Here is a 26599-nt window from a genome sequence, read left to right as displayed (position 1 = left end):
TTTAGTCAGAGGGTGGTAAACCTGTGGAATTTGTTGCCATGAGCAGCTGTGGAGGCCAAGTTATTGAGTGCATTTAAGGCAGAAATAGATAGGTTCTTGATTAACCAGGACATCAAAGGGTATGGAGTGAAAGCAGGGGAATGGGGACAACTGGAAGAATTGGATCAGCCCATGATTGAATGGCGGAGCAGACTTGATGGGCCGAATGGCCTACTTCTGCTCCGATATCTTATGGTCTTATATCACAGGCACATGTAGATTTGACAGCCAGCGCGCTTTTCCCAGTTTGAAAGTAGATTTATGAGAATGTTCAAAGGACTCAAAGGCTTAAATTATAGGCAAGCTTGGACTTTATTCCTTGGCGAGTAGGAGACTGAGGTGGTGTATAAAATTCTGAGACGCATAGGCATTTTCCGCACGGAAGGAGAATCAAAAGCTGGAGGGCGTAGGTTTAAGGTGAGAGGCGGCAAGTTTAAAGAACCTGTGTGAGACAAGTTTTTTTACACACAGTGTGGGGTGTGTACTGCCATGTAGTGCAACTTGTAGAAGCAAGTATGATAGTGACATTTAAACAGCATTTGGACAGATATGTGAACAGACAAAGATGCAGGGTATGAACTATTGGCAGGCGGATGGGATTAGTTAAATGGCATCATGGTCACACAGACATAGTTGGCCGAAGGGCCTGTGTGACACTGTTCTCTTATGACGCTGCTACTATCAGAATTGCTACTTATTTCCAGTAAGCAATTATTCACTGACAAAAGCACAAGTTAATCCAAGGCATTTTTCTTCAATTGTTCAGATAGTATGTTCTGCAATTGACAACAATATATGCATTAATAAGGCCGTCATTATTGCCGGTTAACTAAATTGTGTGAATAGTCTCTAGTATGTGAAAAGCCTCTGCGCTGGCTGTCAGCTTTTTTGACGATTACTCCATGATGTATCAAATGTATAGCAACAACTTTACCAATGACTTAATTGAAAAATTGAGGCTGATTTTTATCTAAATTCCAGGGTAACCACACTCCAGTAGAGCAATTGACAGGTCACAACCCATTCTGGACACATGTTGCAACCAGTTCGAGTTTCAGATCTTGGGAAAGCATCATCAATGAAGCAACCGTTCAAAAGATTCAGTTGCTGGACTCAAAGTACCCAAGAAGAAATGGTCTTTGTTCAGTTGCAGTTTAAAAAGAAAGCACCTATGGTCCGCATAAATGGAATATTAAGGAAGCTGCTTTTTATATCAATGTTAAAGTTCATACTATTCCCAGATGCCCAAATGACTAAATTGAAGTGTGCTAAACAAACTACAAGATTGTGAAAGAGCCACTATGACTATATAATTTTCACTTTAACTTTTTCACAATGCTCTATTAGAATATCTTACTAGTCCACCCCAAATGCTTGGTAGCAAATAAGCAATGGGCATTCTTTTTTTGTTTAAGCAAGTTTCTTACCACAGCAGCCATGAATTATTAGCTTTACTGAAGGCCCCAAATGAAACATTCACTGGCCTTCTCTTAACGATTATCTTCATGAGGCCACAAAACCTAAGAACAGAACTAGACCATTTGGGCCATCGACTCTACTCCACCATCACCCCAAAAAATCAAATCAAGTTTGTAAGACATGACACCCTCTGCACAAAACCATGCTGAACATCTCTAGCAAAGTCTAAACTTGCCCGGATGCAATTAGATCCTATCCTTAAGAATCTTCTCCAATAGTTTCCTTGCCACTAACGCAAGGCTCACCAGCCTATAATTTCCTGGTTTGTCTTGATTGCCCTGCTTACACAGAGGGCTACTTTTTAATCCTCTGGGATCTTGTCTGTGGCTACAAAGATCTCTGTCAAGGCCCCAGCAATCACCTTTCTGGCCTCTCTCATTAATGTGGTATGGATCCCACTAGACCCTGAGGACTTATTCACCCTAATGTTTTTTTAAAAAAAACTAACACTATCACCTTCTTGATATCAGGTTGCTCTAGAACAAGGGTTCCCAACCTCTTATAGGCCATGGCACAGTCCTTACTATTAACCAACATGTCCGTAGACTCCAGGTTGGGAACCCTTGTCCTAGAATATCTGCATACCCCTACCTTATGTGTCCTTCTCCTTAGTGAATCCTGATGCAAAGTACTTGTTTAGTAGTTTGTCTATTTCCTCTGGCTTAGTATATTTATGCAGCACCTTTATCTTAAAACAGCTCAAGTAATTTAAATTACCTCATGACTTATTTCTTGTTAGCTGGACGAATCTGGCAGCTTATGATCAGACAAAACTAGTACGAAGTATTTGGAGGACATATTTTTCTGGGCTGATGTATTGTCTTGTAGCTACTCTTTCTGTTGTGGGTTTTCGATGTCGCCAACACTGCGCCCCTGAGGAGAACCACCAATGTGACCTGCACCTTGGTCACCTCTGAGGCCGAAGTACGCAGGTGTTTCCAACGAGTGGACATTCTCAAGGCTGCGGGACTGGACGGCATCCCAGGGTAGGAACTCAGAATGTGCACGGAACAACTGGCAGGTGTGCTTACAGACGTTTTTAATCTCTCCCTTTCCCAGTGTAGAGTGCCCTCTGCTTCAAAACATCCACCATTGTTCCTGTACCTAAAAAGACCAAGGTAACATATCTGAACGACCTGCGTCCTATTGCACTCACCTCAATAATAAGCAAATGCTTTGAGAGACTGGTCAAGGACTACGTCTGCAGCATGCTACCACCCACACTGGACCATTACAATTTGCCGACCGACATAACCGACAGATGATGCAATAGCCACAGCTCTACACACCATTCTTACACATCTGGAGAAGAAGGATGCTTATGTGAGAATGCTGTTCTTGGGCTACAGTTCAGCATTCAACAACATAATTCCCTCCAGGCTCAACAAGAAGCTCAGAGACCTCGGCCTTGACCCTGCCTTGTGCAGCTGGATCCTGGACTTCCTGTCAGATCGCCAGCAGGTGGTAAGAGTGGATCCCCACCTCTACCCCTCGGTCCCTCACCACAGGAGCCCCTCAGGGCTGTGTCCTAAGCCCCCTCCTTTACTCTCTGTAGACCCATGACAATTGTATTTCTATGCTATGTTGACTGTCCTGTTGTATATACTATTTATTACAAATTACTATAAATTAAACATTGCAAATTTAGCTGGAGATATAATGTAAAGAATTTTACTCCCCATGTATGTGAAGGATGTAAGAAATAAAGCCAATTCAATTCAATTCATTTGGTGCGATCTGTTAGTGCTTTTTGTGTGAGGGAGGAGGTTTGGGCTTTGCAAAATTTGTTTATTTTTGCACAGAATGGGGTTGATATTTTTCTTTGAATAACTTTCATGGTTTTCTTTGCCATGGAAGTAATTTTCTGTGACTATCTGGAGAAAATGAATCTCAGAGTTGTTTACTGCATACATACTTTGATAATAAATGAATCTTTGGACTTTTTCAATCATTGCCAATAATTGTCAGAACCATGTTTATGCAAAAGTAGCAGACTTCCACTTGTGCTGTGTTAATAGAGTGTGAATAACAAGATGTTGTTGACTGTTACTTGTAATTTTCTGATAAATATTTAAAAAGCAAACTATTAAACAACTTTTGATGATGAACAGGGCGGTGTTTCAAGGGTGAGAAGAAATCCTGCAGAGGAAGGATTTTCAGCCCAACATTGCTCTGGATCTGGACGGGAATCTGTTTCAGAACACATTTATGGCCAGTTGCATGAGAAAAAACAAGCTGCAACTTTTACACGGAAGCAGATCTAAAACAACAGCTGAATTCTATTTTTAATGTTTAGATTAGGTTACAGACCAAATGTTCATTCTGGCTGTGTGATTCACAAAGGAAGTGGGAACTGTCTGGTCATGACAGAATCTCATAAAGTTTACATTTTACCTTGCTTAAAGAAGCACTGAGCAGAGAAAAGAATAGGAGTTGATTGCATCTTCCAAATTTTCAAGGCTTTTAATTTGGATATTGTGAGCTTTCATAGAATGGAAAACATGAGCGCACTCTGGAGGCTTCTAATGATGAATTTGTTCAAACAAAGCACTTTCAAAAATTAATCTTTTATTTTCGATTCCTGCTATTCCCAAGCTTCAAGCTTGGAGACACCAGATGTTTCATTTGTGGACTACCTTTTTTTCTGTAAACAGATCCCTTGTGATCAAAACATTCTCATAATTGAAGCACAGATTCACCTTGTGTTCTATTACTCCATGTGAATGGACTTTAATTTAATTTAGTCATAGATCTGTAATTAAAGGGAGGCTGTTTGACTCACTGTGTCTGTATTGGTCTGGGGCTAGATGGTTGAATGCAGTGTTAATATTTCCTTAATCTTGTACTTAATCTATGGAAATTGCACATACTCTCTGCCACTGTAAATTGACCCAACATGGGTTTGTCATAACTGAGCGGTTGATTTTCAGTGTAGACTCAGTGAGTCAAAGAGCTGGTCTCCGTGTTGGATTTCTTTGATTTGAACTAACGGTCACTCTCCCAAAGTTAGTAATCAGCTGTTCAAATCAGAGATGAGAAACTTGTTCACTCAGAGGATGGCAGATTTTTGGAATTCTCTATCAGAGTTGAATTTAGAGACTACGTACTAGAGTATATTCAAGAAAGGACAGGGAAGTGGTATTGAAAATTGACAGATGTACTGGTGCAGACAGCAGCCTTCCGCTACAGAATGATGTTCATGAGTTGATAGGTTGTACGGAAAACTAGATAGAATTTAATACTGGAAAATAATAAGGTGATGCAGTTTGGAAAAGCCAGTAAGGCTAGGGCATACACATTGAACGGCTGGACCTTGGAAGTATGGGGAGAGCAAGGAACTAGATGTGTATGACCTAGGATCCCTGAAGGCAGTGTGCAGGTAGATAAGGTGGTTAAGGCAGCATAGGAAATACTTGCCTTTATTCACTGGATATGGAATATAAGAGCAGGGGGTTTTGTGGTATAACTATGTAAAATATTGTCTGGCACAGCTAGAGTATTGTATGTAACTCTGGTCACCATATTATAACAAGAACATCATTGCACTGGAAAATGGTGCCGAGGTGACTCACCTGGAGTTTCCTTTGGATGGAGTGTTTTGCTATGAGCAGAGACTGGATTTGTTTTCCTTGGAGTACAGAAGTCCGAGGAGGATATCTGACTAAGGTCATAAAAGTATGAGAGGCATATATAGGGTGGAGAATAAGAAACTTACTTTCTAAACTAACGTTTCTCCTGAGCATAAGAGTACATTAAGAAGTAGGAGATTTTGAAGACATTTGAGGAAGATGTCATCCTCTCACCTCCCCCCACCACCTACACACACACAACAGCTGAGATCTTACTGAATGGCAGTGCAGGCCAAATGGGTCAAAATGCATACTCTTCTTTAGTTTCCTCTGTATCATTACCGCGCAGGTACAAGTCCAAATATATTTAAAAATGATGTTGGTTTCTACGTCTGCCACCCTCTCAGGCTGTGAATTCCAGAACACATTCACTCCCTGGGTGGAAAAGAAATATTACTCAATTAGAACATCATTATAGTAAGGCAAATCGATCATTACTGTTTATTCCAAGCCCTTTTATACATGTCAATTAAATCTACCCTTAGCCTCCCATGTCTCGAAGAGAGCAACCCTAGCCCAGCCAGTCTTTGCTCCTATCTACATTTCACCAGCGTTGTCAGCATTGTCATATTCTCCTCTGCATTCAAATTGCGATCTGTCCTCTCTGCTGAATTGCTCTTTTATTTATCATAGTTTTTTTTTAAATCTCAGTACAGTGGCAATATGTGGAATACTTTTTCTTTATTTTGGAATAGTTTAATCATTTACTTGCAATTTAACTTCTGAATCTGAAAACTTCAAATTCCATTCCATTCAGCATTTTGGCACATGATTGAAGTTAATCACAGAGTCACACAGCACTGAAGCTGGCTTTCCAACTTACCATGTCTTTGCCAACTATCAAGTACTTATCTAAATTACCCTCAGTTTCTCACACTCGGTCGGCAGCCATCCATTCCTTGCTGATTCCAAGTCCTCATTTAAAGGCTCAAATCAACACACAAAATGGTGGAGGAACTCAGCAGGTCAGGCAACATCCATGGAGAGGAGTAAACGTTTAATGGTGTGGTCTGAGACTCTTCAGGGCTGGAAAGGAAGGGGGAAGAAGCTCAAATATTGTGCAAGTATCCACCTCCTCCAACTTCTCAGGGAAGGTTCTGACAAACAGGAGAAAATCTGCAGATGCTGGAAATCCAAGCAGCACATACAAAATACTGCAGGAACTCAGCAGGGCAGGCAGCATCTATGGAAAAGAGTAAACAGTTAATGTTTTGGGTCGACACCCTTCATCAGGACTGAGAAGGGTTCCTCCAGCATTTTGTGTGTATTTTTCAGGGAAGATTTTCCAGTTTTCAACCATTTCCATGGTGTGTTTGTGTGTGGGGGGGGGAGGAAGGGAGTCTTCTTCCTCAACTGCCTTCAAAATCTCCAACTCCTTAACTTAAATCGAACTCTCTGATAACATACTCTTATGCTAAGGAGGAAGGTTAATTTAGAGAGCTAGCTTCTTATTCTCTACCCCATCTGTGCCTCTCATAATTTTAACTTTAGTCAGATATCCTCCTCAGTTTTCTGTACTCCAAGGAAAACAAATCCATTTTCTGCTCATTGCCAAACACTCCAATCAAAGGAAACTCCTGGTGAATCACCTCTGCACCATGTTTCAGTGCAATGACGTTCTTGTTATAGTGTGGTGACCAGAATTAATAAAATACTCTAGCTGTGCCAAACCCAATATTTTACATAGTTGTACCACATAATCCTCTGCTCTTGTATTCCTTATCGAGTGAATAAAGGCAAGTATTTCCTGTGCTGCCTGAACCACCTTATCTACCTGCACTATCTTGTTCCTTGTTCAAAAGTTCAAAGTAAGTTTACTATCAAACTACATATATGTCATCATCTACAACCCTGAGATTAATTTTCTTGCGGGCATACTCAATAAAGGAATAATTGTCTGAGTCTGAGGCCCCCATCGGTCAGACTCATGGATGTTGCGTCCTAGCTGTCTAGATATGCAAGTCTGGGTAGAACAATAGGGCTATCAAGCTGTTGTCCATGTAGCAAGCTCCCTCCCTCCATGAATCTGATAAACCCAAAGGAATAGCAGAGGCCAATACAGTTTGGCACCAGCAGAGTCACAGCAGTTGCCGATCAGCATTGAACTCAATGTAAGACTGCCTTAGGGACTCCAGCTCTGGATTTTTCCCAGGGGGTTTTACTCCTGAAGCCTTCCCCATGAATGGGTATAGCCGCAAGGCAGTGGAGGTTTGAGATCAGAGTTTTCCTTCTCCTAGGTGAGCTGCCAACTACTGCTGATGAGCCCCATCTGTCTGAAGTGACTGGTTTTAAGGCACCAGTAACCCGCCTTAGCCCCTTCTCCTGCCAGTAGAAACGGTTTCGTCGGGCTTAGTATCTAATCCATGCGTGAAGCTCAGGAGCTGGACTTTGTTGTCAGAGGCTGTTTGAGACGCCCGCCATTGGGATATCTAATCGGTGGTGGGATTATTGTTCCCAATACCATTCCCTGTCTATGACAACCTTAAGGAACCATAGAATAATAACCATATCAGAATCAATGAAAGACCACCCAACTCGGGCGAAACCAGTGTGCCAAAGACAACAAACTGTACAAATGCAAAAAGAATGAAACAATAACAATAAATATGTAAGCAATGAATATCAGGAACATGAGATGAAGAGTCCTTGAAAGTGAGTCCATTGGTTGTGGGAACATTTCAATGATGAGCAAGTGAAGGTGGGTGAGGATATCCCCTTTGGTTCAAGAGCCCGATGGTTAGTTCTTCTCATATGTCCTGGAGTCCAACCATTCAATGTGCATTTCCTAGCCTTCATGGCTTTTCCAAATTGCATCAGCTTGTAGTTTTTTTGGAATTAAATTCCATCTAGTCTTCCTGCTTGACCTACCAACGCATCAACATCATTCAGTAACTGAAGACTACTGTCTGCAATAGTAAAACTGTCAATTTTCAAATACTCTGTGAACTTACTATTTAATACTTCCTATAATTCTCATCCAGATCACAAAGTACCAGCAGTCCCTAGTAGTTTCAGACTTTTTGTGGCAGAAGCAACCGTCAACTATCAACTTCTGTCTCTGATCACTTCAATATCAGTATGAAGTGCTACAACTGGTATAAATCTTAAACAGATGAACCATTAGCTTACACAAGTAAGCATTTTGTTTAAAGTCCAAAAACACATTTTCCAAGATCAATTGACAGTCTTACTGGTTTCCTCAGTGATGTTTCTTCATCAACATACCACATGAAAAAATTAACTTTTCATTTTTTTACCCATTGTTCTTGACCATGCTGCATGCAAATTGATTGTTATGTTGGATTATAATGGTAACAGTAACTTTTATAGTAGTACATCTCACAAAAAGTATTGCATTGTAATCAAAGTGCTTTGGAACATACTCATAAAGTGCGATATTATTGCAACCTTTCCAACATTATCTTAATGCCCACTGTCTCCTTTCAATAGAACTGTTGTAAATCATGAATTGGAGGCAGCTCTGAATAAGAATTATAATTTGCTTTAAATCAGATCGACTGCATTGGGGTTCAGAGCTCCAGATTCCCACCGCCAACTTTGAGGAAGTGTTGACCAACGATGAAGTTGCCTATGAATGGCTGTGCAATCTGCGTAGAATTGGACTTGTGCAACTGAAGAACGCTCCTGTGGAAGAAGGGCAAGTGGCTAGACTGGGAAAGAGGATTGGCTACCTAAGACTGACCTTTTATGGGTAGGTGAAAAATATAATTCTAAAGCTGATAATGTACTACAACAAAATGCAGTTATCTGTTGATCATTTACCATGGTTGTAACACCTCCACATGAGATACCTTACCTCAATCAATACACAGTTGATCTATTTTCATGTTCACAGAAAAGATTTTCTAAATCATCTATTCGTTTTAAACTTGGAAACCATGGACTGTGTTATTAGATTGTGTATTTATCTCCATATGTAAACAGTCATAAAAGTACCTACGATTTGTGCACAGTACCGTATAACAGAGATTAAATTGATTCAAGAATAGATTATGTTCATGCAAAGATTTTATTTGAAGTAAAGATCACTGAAAGTACAGTGCTTTGCAAAAATCTAATGCACATGTGAAAAAAACTAAAGCAAAGATGCTTTCAAAAATAATGAAATGGGAAGTTTCTAAATATCAAAAATTTACTACAAGAGCAGTAAACAGTCTTTAATAAAACTAAATCAATATGTGATGTAACTACTCTTTGCTTTTAAACCTGTATCAATTCTGTCGTGCAGTTTTATATGAAAATCGGCTGCTAGGTTGTTCCAAGCATCTTGGAGAACTTGCCACAGTTCTTCTGCAGACTTTGGCTGTCTTGCTTGCTTCTTTCTCTCCAGGTAATCCCAGACAGCCTAGATGATGTTGAAATCAGGGCTCTGTGGAGGTCACACCATCTGTTGTAGAACTCTTTGTTCTTTTCACTGAAGGTAGTCCTTTATGACCTTGGTTATGTGTTTGCGGTCACTGTCTTGCTGCAGAATGAAGATGGGACTGATCAGACATTTCCCTAATGGTATTGCATGATGGATGAGAATCTGCTTGTACTTCTCAGCGTTGAAGATTTCATTAATTCTGACCAATTCCCCAACTCCATTTCTGCAGAATTGCAGCCTGAAACATGCAGGGAACTTCTGCATACTTCACTGTAGGTTAGACACTCATCCATGTAGTGCTATCCAGCTCTACTATAAACTGCCTCCTGCTTGAGTCAAAAATTTCTAATTTTGACTTGACAGTCCAGAGCACTTGTTCAGCACCCCAGTCCTTATGTTTACGTGCATAGGTAGGTCTCTTGGCTTTGTTTCCACTTGGCTTTTTGGCAGCAACTCTTCCATGATGACCACTTCAGACAAAACTTCTCTGGTCTATAGAGGGGTATACTTGGGCTCCAGTGGTTTCTGTGAGTTCAGAGCTGATAGAGTGCTGTACTTCTGATTTAGAAGGGACATCAGTTTGATTTACAGTACCTCTCAACTGCCACACCCAGTTTCCCTGGCCGACCACTGCATTTCTGGTCCGTAACTTTGCAACTTTTTCTTTGTGGTTCTTCAGAAGAGCTTGGATGGCACGTCTTGAAACTCCTGTCTGCCACAAAGTTTCTGCTTGGGAGAGACCTTGCTGTTGCAGGATGGCTAGCTTGTCTTGTTGCTGTGCTCATTTTTGCCATGGTGTAAGAACTGATGATTTGAAGGTTAAACTGTTGCAGCTGCTACCCCCTCACCTTTTAGTTTGGTTGTTGTTCACCCCGTTGCTTCTACACCCATTTCTGTTTCGGTTGTCCAGTTTAGTCCATTCAACTCTTTATGTCATTGATCATTGGCATCCTGTTTGTTATCTTTGTTTAATCATGCACTGGACTATATACTTTTAATATGTTACTTTCTTCAATGAAATACAAACATTTCTCTGTAGCATTTAATTTTTTTTGGTAAGTGAATGTTTGGAAATCTAAAATTAGCTCTTTTCTACTGACATACTAATGTAGAAGAAAAAAATAAACACCTAAAACAAAATTTATATCAAAAATCTATGGTGCTGAGGACTTTTGCCCAGTACTGAAATTTTTTAAAAATGCATTAAGAAAACAAATATGGATTCCATGGAAGTAATTTGGGAGTGCGCTCAAAGGCTTTGTGAAAAAGACAGCTATTTAAAGCATGCAAAGTGCCCAGATGAGAACAGACTTCCACAAATTAGATGGGTAGATGTATGCAAATCATGATGGATTAATTGGAGGGTATTGTAGAGGTGAAGTATAACAAATCTATAGATAGATTTTGAACAAAGAACACAGATTTTAGATTGAAATCAGTTAGTTAACAAACATAAACAGATTAGCAGGACTTATTGAACCTACACAAGGCATCTTCGGGCAAGTTAAGATCCACAGTGAGCAGCCATTTGGGCAAGCAAACTAATCAGAACGTGGAAAGAAAAGTATGTTTTCCACAGTGAACAGCCGGAGGTAATTAAAGTGACCAATGCATAAATGAGAATAAGGTAAAGATGAAGTTTTCAGAGGATGTATTGGGATCATCTTTTCAGTTGAAATATGCAGAGAGTAGCATTTCAAGATTAATCAAATGTAAATCAGATTCATATCAAAGGGAGGTCAAATGTAACAGGAAAGTACACAGTTAATGGTGGATCCTTACGAGCACTGATGTACAGAGGGATCTTGGTAGTGGGGGGGGTGTGGGGGGGTGCGGTGGAGTCCAAGTCCTTAGCACCTTCAGAGCCTGCCAAGTTAGGCGCGATCATTCATTGATTCTGTTATGCTTCTGGATTTATTGTGGATGCCTACAAGAGAACAAATCTCAGGGTTGTAGATGGTGACATATATGTACTTTGATCATAAATTTATTTGGAACTTTGTAAGTAGAGAGGGGGGTAATGAAGGTGTATGGTATGCTGGTCTTCATTGGTTGGGGCTTTAAGTATGTGGTAGGAAGTCATGTTGCAAATATACAAAGCTTTGGTTAGGCCACACTTGGGGAGTATTGTGTGCATTTGTGGTCACCTCATTACAAGAAGAATATGCAGGCTTTTTAAAGGGTGCAGAAAAAGTTTAGTAAAATGCTACCTGGATTGGAGAGTATGAACTATAAGGAAAGGTTGTGTTATTTTCTCTGAAATGTCGGTGGCTGCTAGAAGTTTATAAAATTTAGATGATTAGATTAGATTAGATTATGAGGACACGCAGTTCTCTTTTATTGTCATTTAGTAATGCATGCATTAAGAAATGATACAATGTTCCTCCGGTGTGATATCACAGAAACACAAGACAGACCAAGACTGAAAAACTGACAAAAACCCACAGAATTATAACGTATAGTTACAACAGTGCAAGCAATACCGTAACTTGATGAAGAACAGGCCATGGGCACGGTAAAAAAAGTTCAAAGTCTCTCGAAAGTCCCATGCTCTCACACAGATGGGAGAAGGAAGAAAACTCTTCCTGCCATGCTTCCAGCGCTGCAAACTTGCCGATGCAGCATCCTGGAAGCACCCGACCACAGTCCGACTCTGAGTCGTCCGAAACTTCGAGCCTCTGACCAGCCCTCCGACACCGAGCACCAAGCACCATCTCTGCCGAGCGTTTCAAGCCCAGCCCCGGCCGCCAGCAACAGGCAAAGCCCAGGATTTGGGGCCTACCCTCCGGAGATTCTTGATCGCACAGTAGCAGTGGCAGCAAACAGGGCATTTCAGAAATTTCTCCAGATGTTCCCTCCGTGCTTCTCACATCTGTCTCCATCAAATCAGAATTGTGCATGGCCCCCTATTTAACAAATACGCTATCATAAGAGTCTTTGATACTGTAGACAGTAAATATCTGTTACCAAGGAAAGAAATGCCAAGTATGAGAGGGAATGCACTTAAACCATGAAGGGGAAGTTTAGAGGAGATGTGTGAGGTAAGTGTTTTTTTTTACAAAATGTGGAGGATGCCTGGAAGACACTGCCAGAGGAAGTGATAGAAGCAGGTTTGATAGTGACTTTTAAGTGATGCGCACATTATGGGCTGAAAGGCCTCTTCCTGTGCTGCACAGTTTTCTATTCTGTTTCACCACTTTACTAATTATGTACCATAATTTTAGCACTTTCTTAAAAATTTTCCCACTTTTAGAGTTCACCTCATCTGTGGGTTCATCTATGCGATTCAATTTCTTCCATTCTGCTGTTCTTCCTGTTTCCAGTTCTAGCCCTCCAGTATTTGACATTTCCATCCTGGGAGAAAGACTGATTATCTAACCTATCTGTGGCTCTCATAATTGTATACACTTCTATCAGGTCACCTCTCAGCCTCCGGTACTTCAAAGGAAACAATCCAAGTTTGTCCACTCTCCCTTTATAGCTAATAGCCTCTAATCCAACAACGTCCTGATGAACAACATCTGCACTTTCTCAAAAGTCTCTACACCTTCCCTGTAATGCAGTGACAGGATTGCACATAATACTTCAAATGTGGTCAAACTGAAGTTATACATGATTGCAGCATGACTTGTTGACTTTTATACTCAGTGTATGACATAATTCATTTTTATCCTGCTGTCTACACGTTGCCACTTTCAGGGAGCTATGAACTTGCACCATAGAATCCCTCTTACCATCAATGATCCTTGGGGTCCTGCCATTAGGTTCCAAGGGCACAGCCCCAGAATAAAGGCCTTTAAAACTGAGATGAAGAATTTCTTCAGAGTATTGTGAATATGTTGAATTTGTTATGTGGAGGAAAAGTTATGCGATAGCCCTCTATTGATTAGTCGGGGGATTAAGAGTTATGGGGAGAATGCGAGTGAAGAGGGTTAGAAACAGAACAGTCATGACTGAATGATGGAGCAGATTTAATTGGGCTGTGTGGCCTAATTTTGCTCCAGTATCTTATGGCCTTATTTACTCCGTACAGATATCCGAAAGTATACATGTGATCCGCTGGTCTTGATTTTGAAACAAAGGGATTTATAGAATAGTACATTTAAAAAAAGAGGACGAGAGTTGGACAGAGAGAGAATAGGACAAAGTCTGGATGGTTGGGTTGTAAGAGAAATCGAATATGGAGTCGTTCTCATCCTCTGAAATGATTTAGAAAGAATAATGGAGAAAGTTGCCCTTTAAGGCAAAGCATTATAAAACTTTTCTACCAAGTGATGACTGTATGGGATAGTAAATAACTAATTTGCTTACAATAGCATTGACAATCGTTGGGTAGAGCAGCAATGACAGAGATATTAGTGATTGATGGAGCCATTTTACAGAATTAATTGAAACAAGCAATATTAGGAGTATGTACAGTTGATTTAAGATCATCTCATTCATTCTCCCTCTCCCCCTCTCTCTCCCCGTTCCCCCCTCTTCCCACTCTGCCCCTCGCCCCTCTCTCTTCCCCTCTTGCGCTCTCTCGCAGACTTACACCTTTTAAAGAGCAAGCGCTTTTGTTCCAAACTATTTGCATTCAGCACCAGTCTTTACTGGCTCCTTTGTGCATAGCTTGCTCAGTTATTAATTGGTGATGAAAACTTCTGAATGTGCTAATGTTTCAAAGTACTTTTCTATGAACATAACAGTTGAGTGATTTAGTTCTATTGGCCACATGAAAATGGAATTGAAATGAGAAAAAAAAAGTGTGGGAATGAAAAGTACACCCTATCCTCATTATATGCGTCTTCAGACAATGCGGATTCACAGTTATGCGAGGAACCTATTTCTACCAACTTCTCCTTATATGCGTCCAAAACTCACAGTTATGCGAGGAGCACTGCTTTCCCGCCAATACAAGTCACGTGCGCACACCTCACAGTTTCACTGTTGGGACAAGAAGCGCTGCTTTTCCACCAATACAAGTCACGTGCGCACGCCTCACAATCTCACTCCTGCCAGTCTCGCATTGGTTTTGGCAATGTATGAATGTGCAATCTTGCGCTCTTAAACTTGTGTTGTTTTTACCTACGGTGCAGTGATTTTGTGCTTGAAATATTTAACTCTGCCTCCTAAACTTCCGATGTCAAGTCCTGGGCCATCAGCCAAGCGGCAGAGAACCGCTTTAATGCTTGAAAAAAGTTGGAAATTATAAACAGGGCGGCGTCAAGTGAAGGTAACACAGCTCTGGGACGCTACCCTGTGCAGTTACGGGCTATGATAGCTGAGTTAGGCATCATACCAAAGCAGGTGTTTAATGCAGATGAGACCGGGCTTTTTTGGAAGCGTAAGCCGAAACACAATTGCATAAGTAAAGATGAAAAATCTGCGTCAGGTTTCAAGGCAGCAAAGGATAGATGGACTTTGCTTATGTGTTCCAATGCCGAAGGAGACTGTAAGATGAAGCCTCTCTTAGTTTACCATTCACTAAAGCCCCTGTGCTCTTAAGGGTTTGTGTAAGAAGCCTCTCAATGGAGCGTGGAAATCAATTTGGGTGGAGTGTGTGCACACCCTCGAGGGGTTTCCTGCCTTCACTGCAGCTGTCCAGGATTGTGTGGCCCTGGGCTGTAAAATTAGTGGGGAAGAATTCTCAGATCTCGAGACTGCTGACGTAGTAGAACTGGATTCTTTCGATGAAGGATTAAGTGTAGATGACCTTCTGCGTTTAACTCAGACTGAAGGTGATAACGATGAAGAAGAAAGTGTTGAGTTGCAGGTGAAGGATTTTACGGTGAAACAACTGGCAGAATTTTTTAAGGCTGTGGAACACTTGGCACAAATGGTGATAGACATGGACCCAAGTTTAGAACAGAGTCAGCATTTCAGTCATTCCCTGCAGTCAAGCCTTCTTCCTTACAAGCAAATTTATGCTGAAAGACAAAATGCTGCCAAGCAAACAGCCCTCACCACTTTCTTCAAACTGGTGTCATCTCCTGCTGCCGGCAGTTCTGAGAGTTCTGTGAGTCGTCTTTCACCCCTTGCTGTCCTTAATGATCCTGACGACACACAACCATCCACCTCATCCATGTAAAGCTGCCTGACACCACTGCACAACCACTCATCTCCCGGAGCGAACACACCTGCCACTGTTGGTGAGTACTGTACACTCTAGTATGTTAACTTTCTATGATTTATTACGTTGAATATTACCTTAAATTGATGAAATATTATACGAATGTTGTCTTGTGATACTGCTTTTGTGTCGTATTGATATGAAAATGTGAATAAATTACAGATAAAGCATATTTAGGAAGCCCTCCAGAATGCATCCATATTTTCTTCATTTAAATAATTATTCACATTATGCGTCGACTTCGAGGAATGCATCCTCCGCATATAACGAGGATAGGGTGTAATCTCAATGAAATGTTTAATAATCTGTTGGGGTTTGACAGACAGGATTCTGAGGTGTTTCCTTTGGCTGCAGAATCTAGAATTAAAAAACTTAGTTTCAGGATAAGGGATCAACTACTTAAGAGTAAAATGTGGAGCAATTTCTTCATTCAGCGGATTGTGAAATTGTGTAATTCTTTACTGCAAAGATTTATGAAAGTTAACTCATTGAGTATATTACCACTGAGATTGATAGATTTTTGGATTCTGAGGAATGCAGGTGATTTTGGAAGCAGTCAAGAAAATGAATAAGGCTAAAGATAGATCAGGATATTGAATGGTGGGGCAAGCCTGCAGGCCCATAATTTTCCCAAGCCTTATCTTCTTTAGGAGACATAAAGTTATATCAGCTACTTTATTGAAATAAGGCAAAATTCAGTCGCAGTAATCGCTGTTTGAGGCTTGAGAAAAGATAAGTGCCCATCCAAAAGAGGAGTCTGTGAACTCCAGAGTTCTGGAGCTATTATGGAAGGTGGTTAATTGCTGATCTTTATTTTCTCAGCTAGGCATTTTGAGCAAAATAGATAATAAAATGTAATTTGTCTTTGTAACACTTAGCATTGCCTTATCCAATGTAATCAGTGCCTGAATCCTGCAGAGGATTCTAGTTTTACTTTAGAATACTGTTTATTTGACAAGATGTCAATAATCTGTAATAGCTCTGATCTCATTCTGCTCAAATAAAAAGATGTTGTTACAGCTGGGGTATCAGTGTATACAAACAACAGCACAAGTTTAGCTCAATTCACAGTCCTGAAGGTTCAGAAATGTTAACATAGCTCTAAGGACCAAATAAATGCATGACAAAAACAGCTTCTTATGTCTTTAACTCATTACGCTCTTAATCATGATTACAAAGACAAGCCACTTCTACCACCATGGCATCACAAATCTCTACCCTGTTGCAGACCCACATCCAAGCTTTTGGTGTCTAAAGACCTGTTTGTCTATACAGTGTCCTCATCTACTTTCCACAAACATAGCTCTACCTGCAGATTTACTGTTCACATACTAATTCTTGCCACTTTCCCTTTAACCATCAGATCTGCTTTTGCTGACTTGCATTGTTTCCTTGTCTACCAGTGCATAAATTTTTATTTCTCTTCGGGCCAAGGCCTTGACTCTGGCTATTTCCTGTCCAGCCTTCTAAGAACTGTGAATTCACCAAATGCTGCGCTCTTTTGAACCCCCCCCCCCCACCCCACTTATTCCATCCACAGTTCATGAACTGCTTCTTCCCTAATCCTCTTAGACCTCTCTCCTCATCTTGATCAACGTTTGGCTCTTTCTTTGGCTTTAGTATAATTTTTGACTGATTTTTTCCTATGTCTATGAGGATCTTGAGGCATTATACATAAAAAGGAAAAGTAAATTCTCCTTATTAACTTATTAAATCTGAACTAAAACCAAAAGGTGCTGGAAGTACCTTTGCCAGTTTGCTTCAGGCACTTTGCTAGAGTGACCTGGATGTCCATTCTAGACTGAAACAAGAACAAAATGATCTTTTCTTCAAATCTTGGAATCATAGAACACTACAGCACAGAAACAAGCCCTTTGGCCCATCTAGTCCATGCCAAACTATTAATCTGCCTAGTCCCATTGACCTGCACTTAGACTGCAGCTGTCCATACCCTCCCATCCAAATGTCTCTTAAATGTTGAGACTGAACCCACATCAACCACTTCCACTGGAGGCTCGTTCCACACTTTCACCATCCTCCAAATGAAGAAGAGATTCCCCCCCCCCATGTTCCCTTTAAATATTTCACCTTTCACCCTTAACCCATAACCTCTAGTTCTAGTCTCACCCAACCTCAGTGGAGAAAGCCTGCTTGCATTTTCCCTATCTATACTCTTCATAATTTTGTACACCTCCATCAAATCTCCCCTCATTCTCCTACACTTAATGGGTAAAATGCAATTTAATCAAAGTAGCCATTGCCCTCTTCTAATAAATCACCCTGTTTGACAGCAGAGGAAGTGATGGATTGCAATATTTCAGGATGGCATTTGTTTGACGGATCAGCAGGGCTGTTTGATGCAGAAAGAAACACTGAATTTTCCAGTAATTCTTGAGCTGTAATAGTGAGGGATATGATGCAGCAAGTAGTACCATGTAGTCAATTTGAATTATAGTATGCTGAAGCTTAGATCTGTGTTTGCTGAGTTGGTTGTGGTGCCAAAAGAAGTTGTAGAGAAAATAGGAATATACAAATTAGGATCAGGAAAAGGCTACTTGACTCTCTGAACATTCGTCACCATTTGATATTATCATGAATGGTCTGACGTCTGATCTATGTTCCTATCTATCTGCAGTTATCTCTCTCTCCTTTGCTAATAGGGAATACAGTAGATTACGGATAATAGGTCTGTCGATTAATTGGGGCAGCCACTTATTTGGGATAATTCCTAAAGAAGAAAAACGAATCAAGAAAATATCCCAGATTCCCTTTTGTTTTACTTGGGACACCATGTCGCTTAATTGGGACAGAAAACTGTTTCTAACTAGCGTTGGTCACGTGAACTTGTATGGCCGTTAGACGCTACACTGTGCTTAGAGCGAACAGTTTTTAAATAGGGTCAGTTGTATCAATTTGTCTTCAAAAAGCAGTGATTTTTGTCACTTGTAGTTGGTGAAAAATGAGCAGAATTGTTTTGCGTATTGTGGTTTCAAGCATTCAGACTTAGAACTGCCAGAAATGGCTTGGGGGTGTAAAGGAAACAATTTCTGTACTTCAGAAAGTTAGGAACTATGATGAATTAAAAGGTATTGACAATCGTGTTGAATGTTCTAATAAAAATGAAGATTTGGAGGACGCAATCATTGAAAGCAGTCCATTATCTGCACTAGGTGCCTGATAAATTTTATCTATGTTCAATCAAAAGAACACAGCAGCATGCTGGTTATCCATCGTATCTGATGATGACAGTGAAACCTGTGTGGGTGAGTTTTTAAAGTGGAAAATCTGTTGCACTGGGACAGTACCACTCTCTTGACCCCTGAAGTTCGGGTCTAGTGATATGAATAGACATCGCAAGCTGGGGTCTTCCTTGGTTATAGTGAATAACCATGACTTCTTCTATGCCTTATCATGCCCGTCGCTCTCCACAAGGTGTTGCAGAACTGCCTCCTTGACCATTGGATTTCACATTTGATTTAATCTGTCCAATCCACTGGAGCTGACATCACATGGTAGGACAGGTATGTCCCTATTTCACTGGGTTATGAGGCCCATCTTCTACCCTCACCTGGTTTAGCCCGCTTGTTGAAACAATTTACTGGGGTGTGGTTGCTGTCACTCACATGCAAGCAGCTACTTGGAGCCACAGGTGAGAGTTGACTGTCCAGTGAAGGTCAAAGGTGAGTGAACTGTCCCAGAATAGATGGAACAAGCCCTTCACCAGAGATGCTACCCCTCCCTTGCTACCCAGTGCTTGGCAGCTTAATCTGTTATGAACTTATAGTTCTGTAAAAGCATTAGTGGTGTTCTAACTTGTTCCGTATTTCATTTAAATACATCATTTATTACTCAGTTAAATGGTAGCCTGCCTTTTTTATACCTTTTTAATTATTTCCATAAAACTTGAGCTAATTGGGGCAGTCGCTTAATTGGGCCAAAATGTACTGGTCCCAATGTGTCCCAATTAACCATAGTCGACTGTATTTCTAATTTGCCTTAAAGATTTTCAAAGGCTCAAATATTCTCTGGAAAAGGAAAGAGATGCTCATTCCTCAGAGAAAAATATTTCACTTAAATATGAAATCATATAAATATTGACTGGAAAGGCGTTATTTAAAAGAAAACATTATTCCAGACGTTACAAGGGCCCCAAGCTATCAAGGAAAGAAGTGTTGAGATGATAGAGAGTAATAGTGAGAGAATTTCAAATTTTTTCTAGAACTGCAGGAAGCAACTCCTACTTGAGAAGGAGCTGAAGATATAATCACCCTGTCAGAAGTGAAGAAATTAGCAGTCCTACATTATACTCCGTAGACAAAGGTTTAAGATAGCTCAGAGGTGATAAAATGCCACTGAATTCGACTTTTGTGAGTTATTGAGTTATCTGTTACGTGGGCCACATCATTTTTTAGATACTATTGATAATTTACTGGGGTCTTGCTCAAGCTTATGATGCTGTAATGAGAAGTTTACAGGGCTCTGTATTGCCAAAGCTTATGGCTGATGGTTTAGAATGGCGAACAATATGAAGCAAAAACTCTATCAGCATTCTAGTATACACTTTGAGCAAGAATTCCTGAGCTGGGGTCCATGGACCCTTTGGTTAATGGGAGGAGTCATGGCATAAGAAAGGTTGGGAACTCCAGACTTGGGGGACCTTTAAAATCATTTGTCCTGGTCTCCCAGACATTTGCCTATTGGACCAGGGAAGATGATGTTTGACACTGCATTTAAAACAAAACATAAAAAGTTAAAAGTCAGCAAGCGGAAATCTTGGTGCATTTTTCAGTAGCTTGATTTTGAAATCTGTTGCTCTAGGATTCTGCAATGACTGCCATACAGCTGACCAAGATTGCCACAGAGCTTTTATTGAGAGGTAGTTGATCTTGCTTTGCATTAGAAGATAAGATGAAGGCTCTACAGTTCCCTGAACCTGCTGTGCCAGTCAATAAGATCACAGCTGATGGGAACTTGACCTCAACTGCACTTGTGAAATTGTCTATTCCACAAAAAGGGGACGTTGACATCATTCAAATCCTGGGTTTAAATGTTTTTAGCCTACACAACATTCAGAAGTGGAAAATTCCAAAGATTCACAACTGAATCTGGAAAACTTACCTCTAAATTTCAAACCAGAGAGTAGAAGCTCTTGACATGGGGTTTCCCCACCCCAACCTGCATCTCAATTTCTCAATAAATTTACATTTTAAAAAATATTACGTTTAGGTATTTAGAAAACAGCTATTTTAGCTCTTGTGTTTAAAATCAGCTAAATTTCAAGAGCCTCTTTAAAATTAAGCTAATTTTCCATGTACGGAATTGGGTAGCAGAAACTTGCATGGCAGTCAATTTGATCGAGGGTGGACAGTTGCTGGTTTTCCATTCAGGACAAGCTAGTTGTTAATAATAGCACAGAAACACAGTTGAATTGGATGGAATTTGTTTGAAATTCCTTAATATTTTACCATCGATTTCTCCCTTCTCCCTTTCCCTCTTCCATTCTGCCTCCCCTCTTGCTTCTTTTCTTCTCCATACTTGCCTATCACCTCCCTCAGGTGCCCATTCTCCTTCCCTTTCTCCCATTTTCCACTCACCTCTCCTATCACCTTCCTCCTTCTTCAACCCTTTGCCTTTTTCACCTATTACCTCCCAGCTTCTTACTTCAGCCCCTCTCCCCCACCTGCCTGGCCTCACCTATCACCTCTAGCTTGTACTCCTTCCCCTTCCCCCACCTTATTCTGGTTTTCTCCCCCTTTCATTCTAGTCCTGAAGAAGGGGCTCGGCTTGAAATGCCGACTCTTTATTCCTCTCCATAGATGCTGCCTGATCTGCTGAGTCACTCCTGTATTTTATGTGTGTGTTCCACTTAATATTTTACACTGATTCATCAGTTTTTAACATCTGTAAATTCCGGGTGATGATGTGAATGGCTTTTTCCCTGACCAGACTATTAACTGTTCTACATTTTGGATATGAAGCAAAGAGAAAGTTTGGGTCTCAAAATGCAACATGACAGTACGTTTGTAAATGGGTGTAACTTAACCATTTTCAACTTTATTGGACTTCCTACATAGTCTTTAGCTACAGTGGTTAACCTTCAACATGGTTCAAAAGAGTTTAACAATAAATCATAACCACCCTTTTTGACCAAATATTAGAAAAAATTCTGTAGTAGGTTAATAGCTATTCCAACATTAGCACATATTTACGTAGAGAACAGATGATATGGTTAACACAATCCATGTCCACTATAGAAATCCAGAGGGAATAATTATTAAAAATGATTTCATTTCACACTTCATCATCTCTCAAAGAATTTCAAGATGATTTTTACAGAACCCTAGAAGGAAATTGTTGCTTTGTGTCTTTCCAAAGGGATATCACCTGCAATATAAAACAATATTACAATATCTGTTTTACAGATGAATACTGTGCAAATCATGTCTAGAGGCTCTTCCCAGGGCAGAGTTCTATTGGCAGTGATGGGCCATAGCTCACAAAGGCAAGACATGGAATCACATTTGCAGTTATTGTGTAATTTTTTTTTAATTTTGAAGGTCAACTTGTTGAAGCTAGGAATTAGAAATATTGCCGTGAAGGAAGCAATATACTTGTGATGTTTATGAACTTGAAGGAAGGATTACTAAATTATTAAGGCAAGTACTGAACACGAACAGTAAATTAAAGGAAAAGATAAACATTAGCATTTAAATTCCACTTCCTCCTTGAAATGTTCCTGCACATAATGAAATACTTTAGAAAGCTGAGCTTATTGTCGTAAGCATACGCACAATGAAATAGAACAGCACCACGTGCACATAGAATCAGATAGAATGCATTCACGGGAATAAAATGTGTAAATTAAACATAAACTATACACAACCTGTACAAGAAAGAACAGAACTGGAACAGAAAGAAACGAGATCTGCTGTAGTGCTGAGTGATCAAAGTGGTCTTAGTACTGCTGTACTAAAACAGTGACTAAGTTATTCAGGTTGGTTCACGAAGTTGTTCTTGAAACTAATGCTGTGGGAGTTCAGGCTTCTTTATCTCCTGCCCGATTGTAGCTGTGAGAAAATCCCATGGCCTGAATATCTTAATGATAGATGTTGCCTTCTTAAAATGAAGTCACTGCTTTAAGGTATGCATCGCACACAAAAAGTGCTAGTGGAACGCAGCAGGCCAGGCAGCATCTGTAGGAAGAGGTACATTTGACGTTTCGGGCTGGGACAGTTTCAAGGTATGCATTGCTGTTTTGTCAACAATTACTGTCAAAGCCATATTTAAAGCTATATTTAAAACCATATTAAAACTGTATCTGCAGAGTTTGTTGTTTTTTTTCCACACTGGTCGAACACCGAAGTTGGTTGGTCTTTCATTGATTCCATTATGGTTGTCATTCTATAATGGATTTATTGAGTATGCCCACAAGAAAATGAATCTCAGCACTGTATATGGTGACATATATGTACTTTGATAATAAATTTACTTTGAGCTTTGAAAGCCAGCAGCATTCAGACATTTGTACAAAGTCTTACATATGCTTTCAAGCACAGGACTAACTGAATGACAGATGGTGTCTCTCCTGTCATTGCATTTCTTTGCTGGATTTCATGGCAATGGAAAGAAAACTTGCTGGAATCCTGTCAACAATGCTGTTGGGAAATTTCCACTCTGAAACCGCAATGGGTGGGACCTGCATCCAAGACCTCAATGACTTCAATATTCTAGTTCTGCAGACTGAGGTCAAAGGAAAGTTTTGTTTTTAATTATTGATCAAAACTTTTAATTATGTTTGTTATGTTTCCATTAGCTGCCTTTTTTAAATATATATTTAAAAATATGTTTTTACTTATTCCAGAATCCAGTGATTCTCAAAAGATCAATACTAATGCCTCCACATTCTCTTCAGCCACTCCTCTTTCAGAACCCTGGGGTGTCCACCATCTTACCTACCTTCAGACCTTTCAAGTTCCCAAGAACCTTCTCTCTGACCCCTGACACTCTGGAACTTCCACCATACTGCTAGTGCCTTCCACAGTGAAGATGGATGCAAAGTACATATTCAGTTCATTCTCCATTTCCTTGTACCCATTACTACCTCTCCAGCATTGTTTTCCAGCAGCCCAATATCCACTCTGACCTTTCTTTTACACTTTATGTATCTGAAGAAACTTCCAGTATCCTCTTTAATATTATTCTCTAGATTACTTTTGTATTCCATTTTTTCCTTCTTAATGACTTTCTAGTTGCATTCTGTTGGCTTTTAAAAGCTTCCCAATCCTCTAACTTCTCACTAATTTGTGCTCTATTATATGTCCTCTCTTTGGCTTTTACGTTGGCTTTGACTTCTCTTGTTAGCCATGATTGTGACATCTTGCCTTTAGAATATTCTTCCTCTTTGGGATATATATATCCTGTGCCTTCTGAATTGATTCCAGAAACTCCAGCCATTGCTGCTCTGCCGTCATCTGCCAACAAAAGTGTCCTTTTTCAGTCAGCTTTGGCCAGCTCCTCTCTCATGCCTCTGTGATACGGTAATACTGATACATCTGACTTTAGCTTCTGCTTCTCAAATTTCAGGCCGAAGGTTTGTTTTATCTTAAGCTCTCTAATCAATTCCGATTCATTGCACAACATCCAATCCAGAACAGCTGATCCCCTAGAGGGCTCAATCACAAGCTGCTCTATGAAGCCATCTTGTAGGCAGTCTAGAAACACCCCTTCCCAGAAGTCAGCACCAATCTGATTTTCCCAATCTTCCTGCACATTGAAGTCCTGCATTATTATTGTAACATTGCCCTTTTGGCATGCGTTTTCTATCTCCCATTGTAATTTGTAGACCACATCCTTACTACTGTTTGGGGGTCTGGTATACAACTCCCATCAGGGTTGTTCTACCTTTGCAGTTCCTTAGCTCTATCCACAATGACTATACATCTTCCAACCCTATGTCCCCTCTCCCTAATGATTTGATTTCATTTTTTGCTAGCAGAGCAACACAACTTCCTCTGCCTACCTGCTTGTCCTTTTGGTACAATGTGTGTCCTTGGACATTAAGCTCTCAGCTATAATCTTCTTTAAGCCATGATTCAGTGCGCCTACAACATCACGTATGCAAATCTGTAACTGTGCTACTAGCTCACCTGTCTTATTCTGTATACTACACGCATTCAAATATAACACCTCCAAGCCTGTATTCACCCTTTTCGATTTTGCTTGCTTTTTACATTTCAACTCATCCTGTTGGTTGTAATTTTGCCCTATCATCAGCCTCTCCTTGCTAGGAGTCTCACTACACATTGCCTTTGTTTGTAAACCAACTCCCTCATCCTCAGCACTATCACTCCAGTTCACATCCCCTTGCAAAATTAGTTTAAAGCCTCCCGAAGAACTCTAGCAAACCTGCCTGCAAGGATATTGGACCACTCCCCTCAGGTTCAAGTGTTACCCGTCCTTTTTGTACAGGGTGTACAGAACTGATTCCAATGTTCCACAAATCTGAAACTCCACGCCCTGCACAACTTCCTCAGCCATGAACTCAGCTGCCCAATCATCCTATTCTTATACTCACAGGTGCACGGCGCAGGCAGCAATCCAGAGATTACTACCTTGGTGGTCCTGATTTTCTACCTAGCTCCCTAAAGTCTCTCTCAGCGCCTCCTCACCTTGTCCACCTATGTCACTGGTGCCAATATGCACAGAGGCTTCTGGCTGCTCACCCTTGCCCTTGAGAATGCCATGGACCCTGATCCTGGCCGCAGGGAGGCAACATACCATCCCAATGTCTCGATCATGCCCACAGAATCCCATCTCTGAATATCTTAACAACAGAAGTGTTCTGAAAAATCTGTATTTGCTCAGTACTTAAGTACTGCTTTTTCATTTGATAGTTCAGGGAGAGAATACCTAATGCTTTGAAGGATAAATGATCATGTAAAGAACACTAGATTGGATAAAGAAAACTGCTACATGGTAAAAATTGATTTTCTCCATCATTGGAGAATTGTGGTCAAACCGTGAAGCTTCAAGAACATTACCAAGATGCTCCTTGACTGGATTAAAGGGGTCCCTATTTATACCAGCTATATATTAAATTGTGTATCATTGCAAAACATCTACACAAAAAGCCAGTGGCATGATCACTCAGTCTTGTAATTTGCTTAAGACAGCATTATTATTTTGAACTCTGCCCATTGTGTACAGAGTTCTATGTACATTTAGCCAGCATTCACTGAATTAGGGTAGTTATATCATCAACAAGACATGAAAGGGCCCGTCTGCTGCAAATTTAATAAGTATTCCCAAGTATTGCTAGCAACTATCTAAATCAATATCATTAGAGATCTGGCATGACACAGTTGCATCCTTAATGTGTAGTTGATTGCATTTTGTTCAGTTAAATGTATTGCTTTTGTGTGTGTGCATGTGTGTGTTTCTTAATGTTTTAATTTTCTCTAGAATTCATTAAATATTAATTTTTTAATAGTTCTGAGAGGTTTTTGAATTCTACTTTTAGTTACAGTGTAATAGGTGAAGAGTCAGGGGCAAACCCTCAGCCTTTCAAACTTATTCAAAGCGTGTCAGTCACACCGGGAGAAGTCCTGCAAGGCAGGCATCTGCTGGAAAATAACACTCAGGTCCATATTGAAAGAAACAACATGCTCTAAATGCAAACAGCTGATGATCTGAGAATCAGCAGATCTGTTCAGTGATTCACAATTTTATGACAAAATAACCAGAAGGCTAAGAGCACTCCATTCTTTAGAATTCATACTTTAGTCATACAATCATAAGATATAGGAACAGAATTAGGCCATTTGGTCCAACGAGTCTGCTCTGCCATTTCATCATGGCTGATCCAATTTTCCTCTCGGCCCCAGTCTCCTGCCTTCTCCCTGTATCCTGTCATGCCCTGAACAATTAAGAATCAATTAAATTCTACCTTAA

General features: G+C 40.3%; 1 protein-coding gene across 2 annotated transcripts in view; it reads left to right on the top strand.

The window, feature by feature from the left end:
- The window catches only part of bbox1 (butyrobetaine (gamma), 2-oxoglutarate dioxygenase (gamma-butyrobetaine hydroxylase) 1), a 185237-nt gene that overhangs the window by 84073 nt on the left and 74565 nt on the right, over positions 1-26599 (top strand). For both annotated transcript variants that reach the window (XM_063061767.1, XM_063061766.1), the window contains exon 4: positions 8661-8859. In XM_063061767.1, the coding sequence (XP_062917837.1) occupies positions 8661-8859 (199 nt within the window). The remainder of the gene's footprint in view (positions 1-8660; positions 8860-26599) is intronic.

Source organism: Mobula hypostoma, chromosome 11 (genome assembly GCF_963921235.1).
Source record: "Mobula hypostoma chromosome 11, sMobHyp1.1, whole genome shotgun sequence".
Lineage (NCBI taxonomy): Eukaryota > Metazoa > Chordata > Chondrichthyes > Myliobatiformes > Myliobatidae > Mobula > Mobula hypostoma.
The sequence above is the reverse complement of the archived record's forward strand: the minus strand, read 5'-3'. Positions and strand labels throughout refer to the sequence as shown.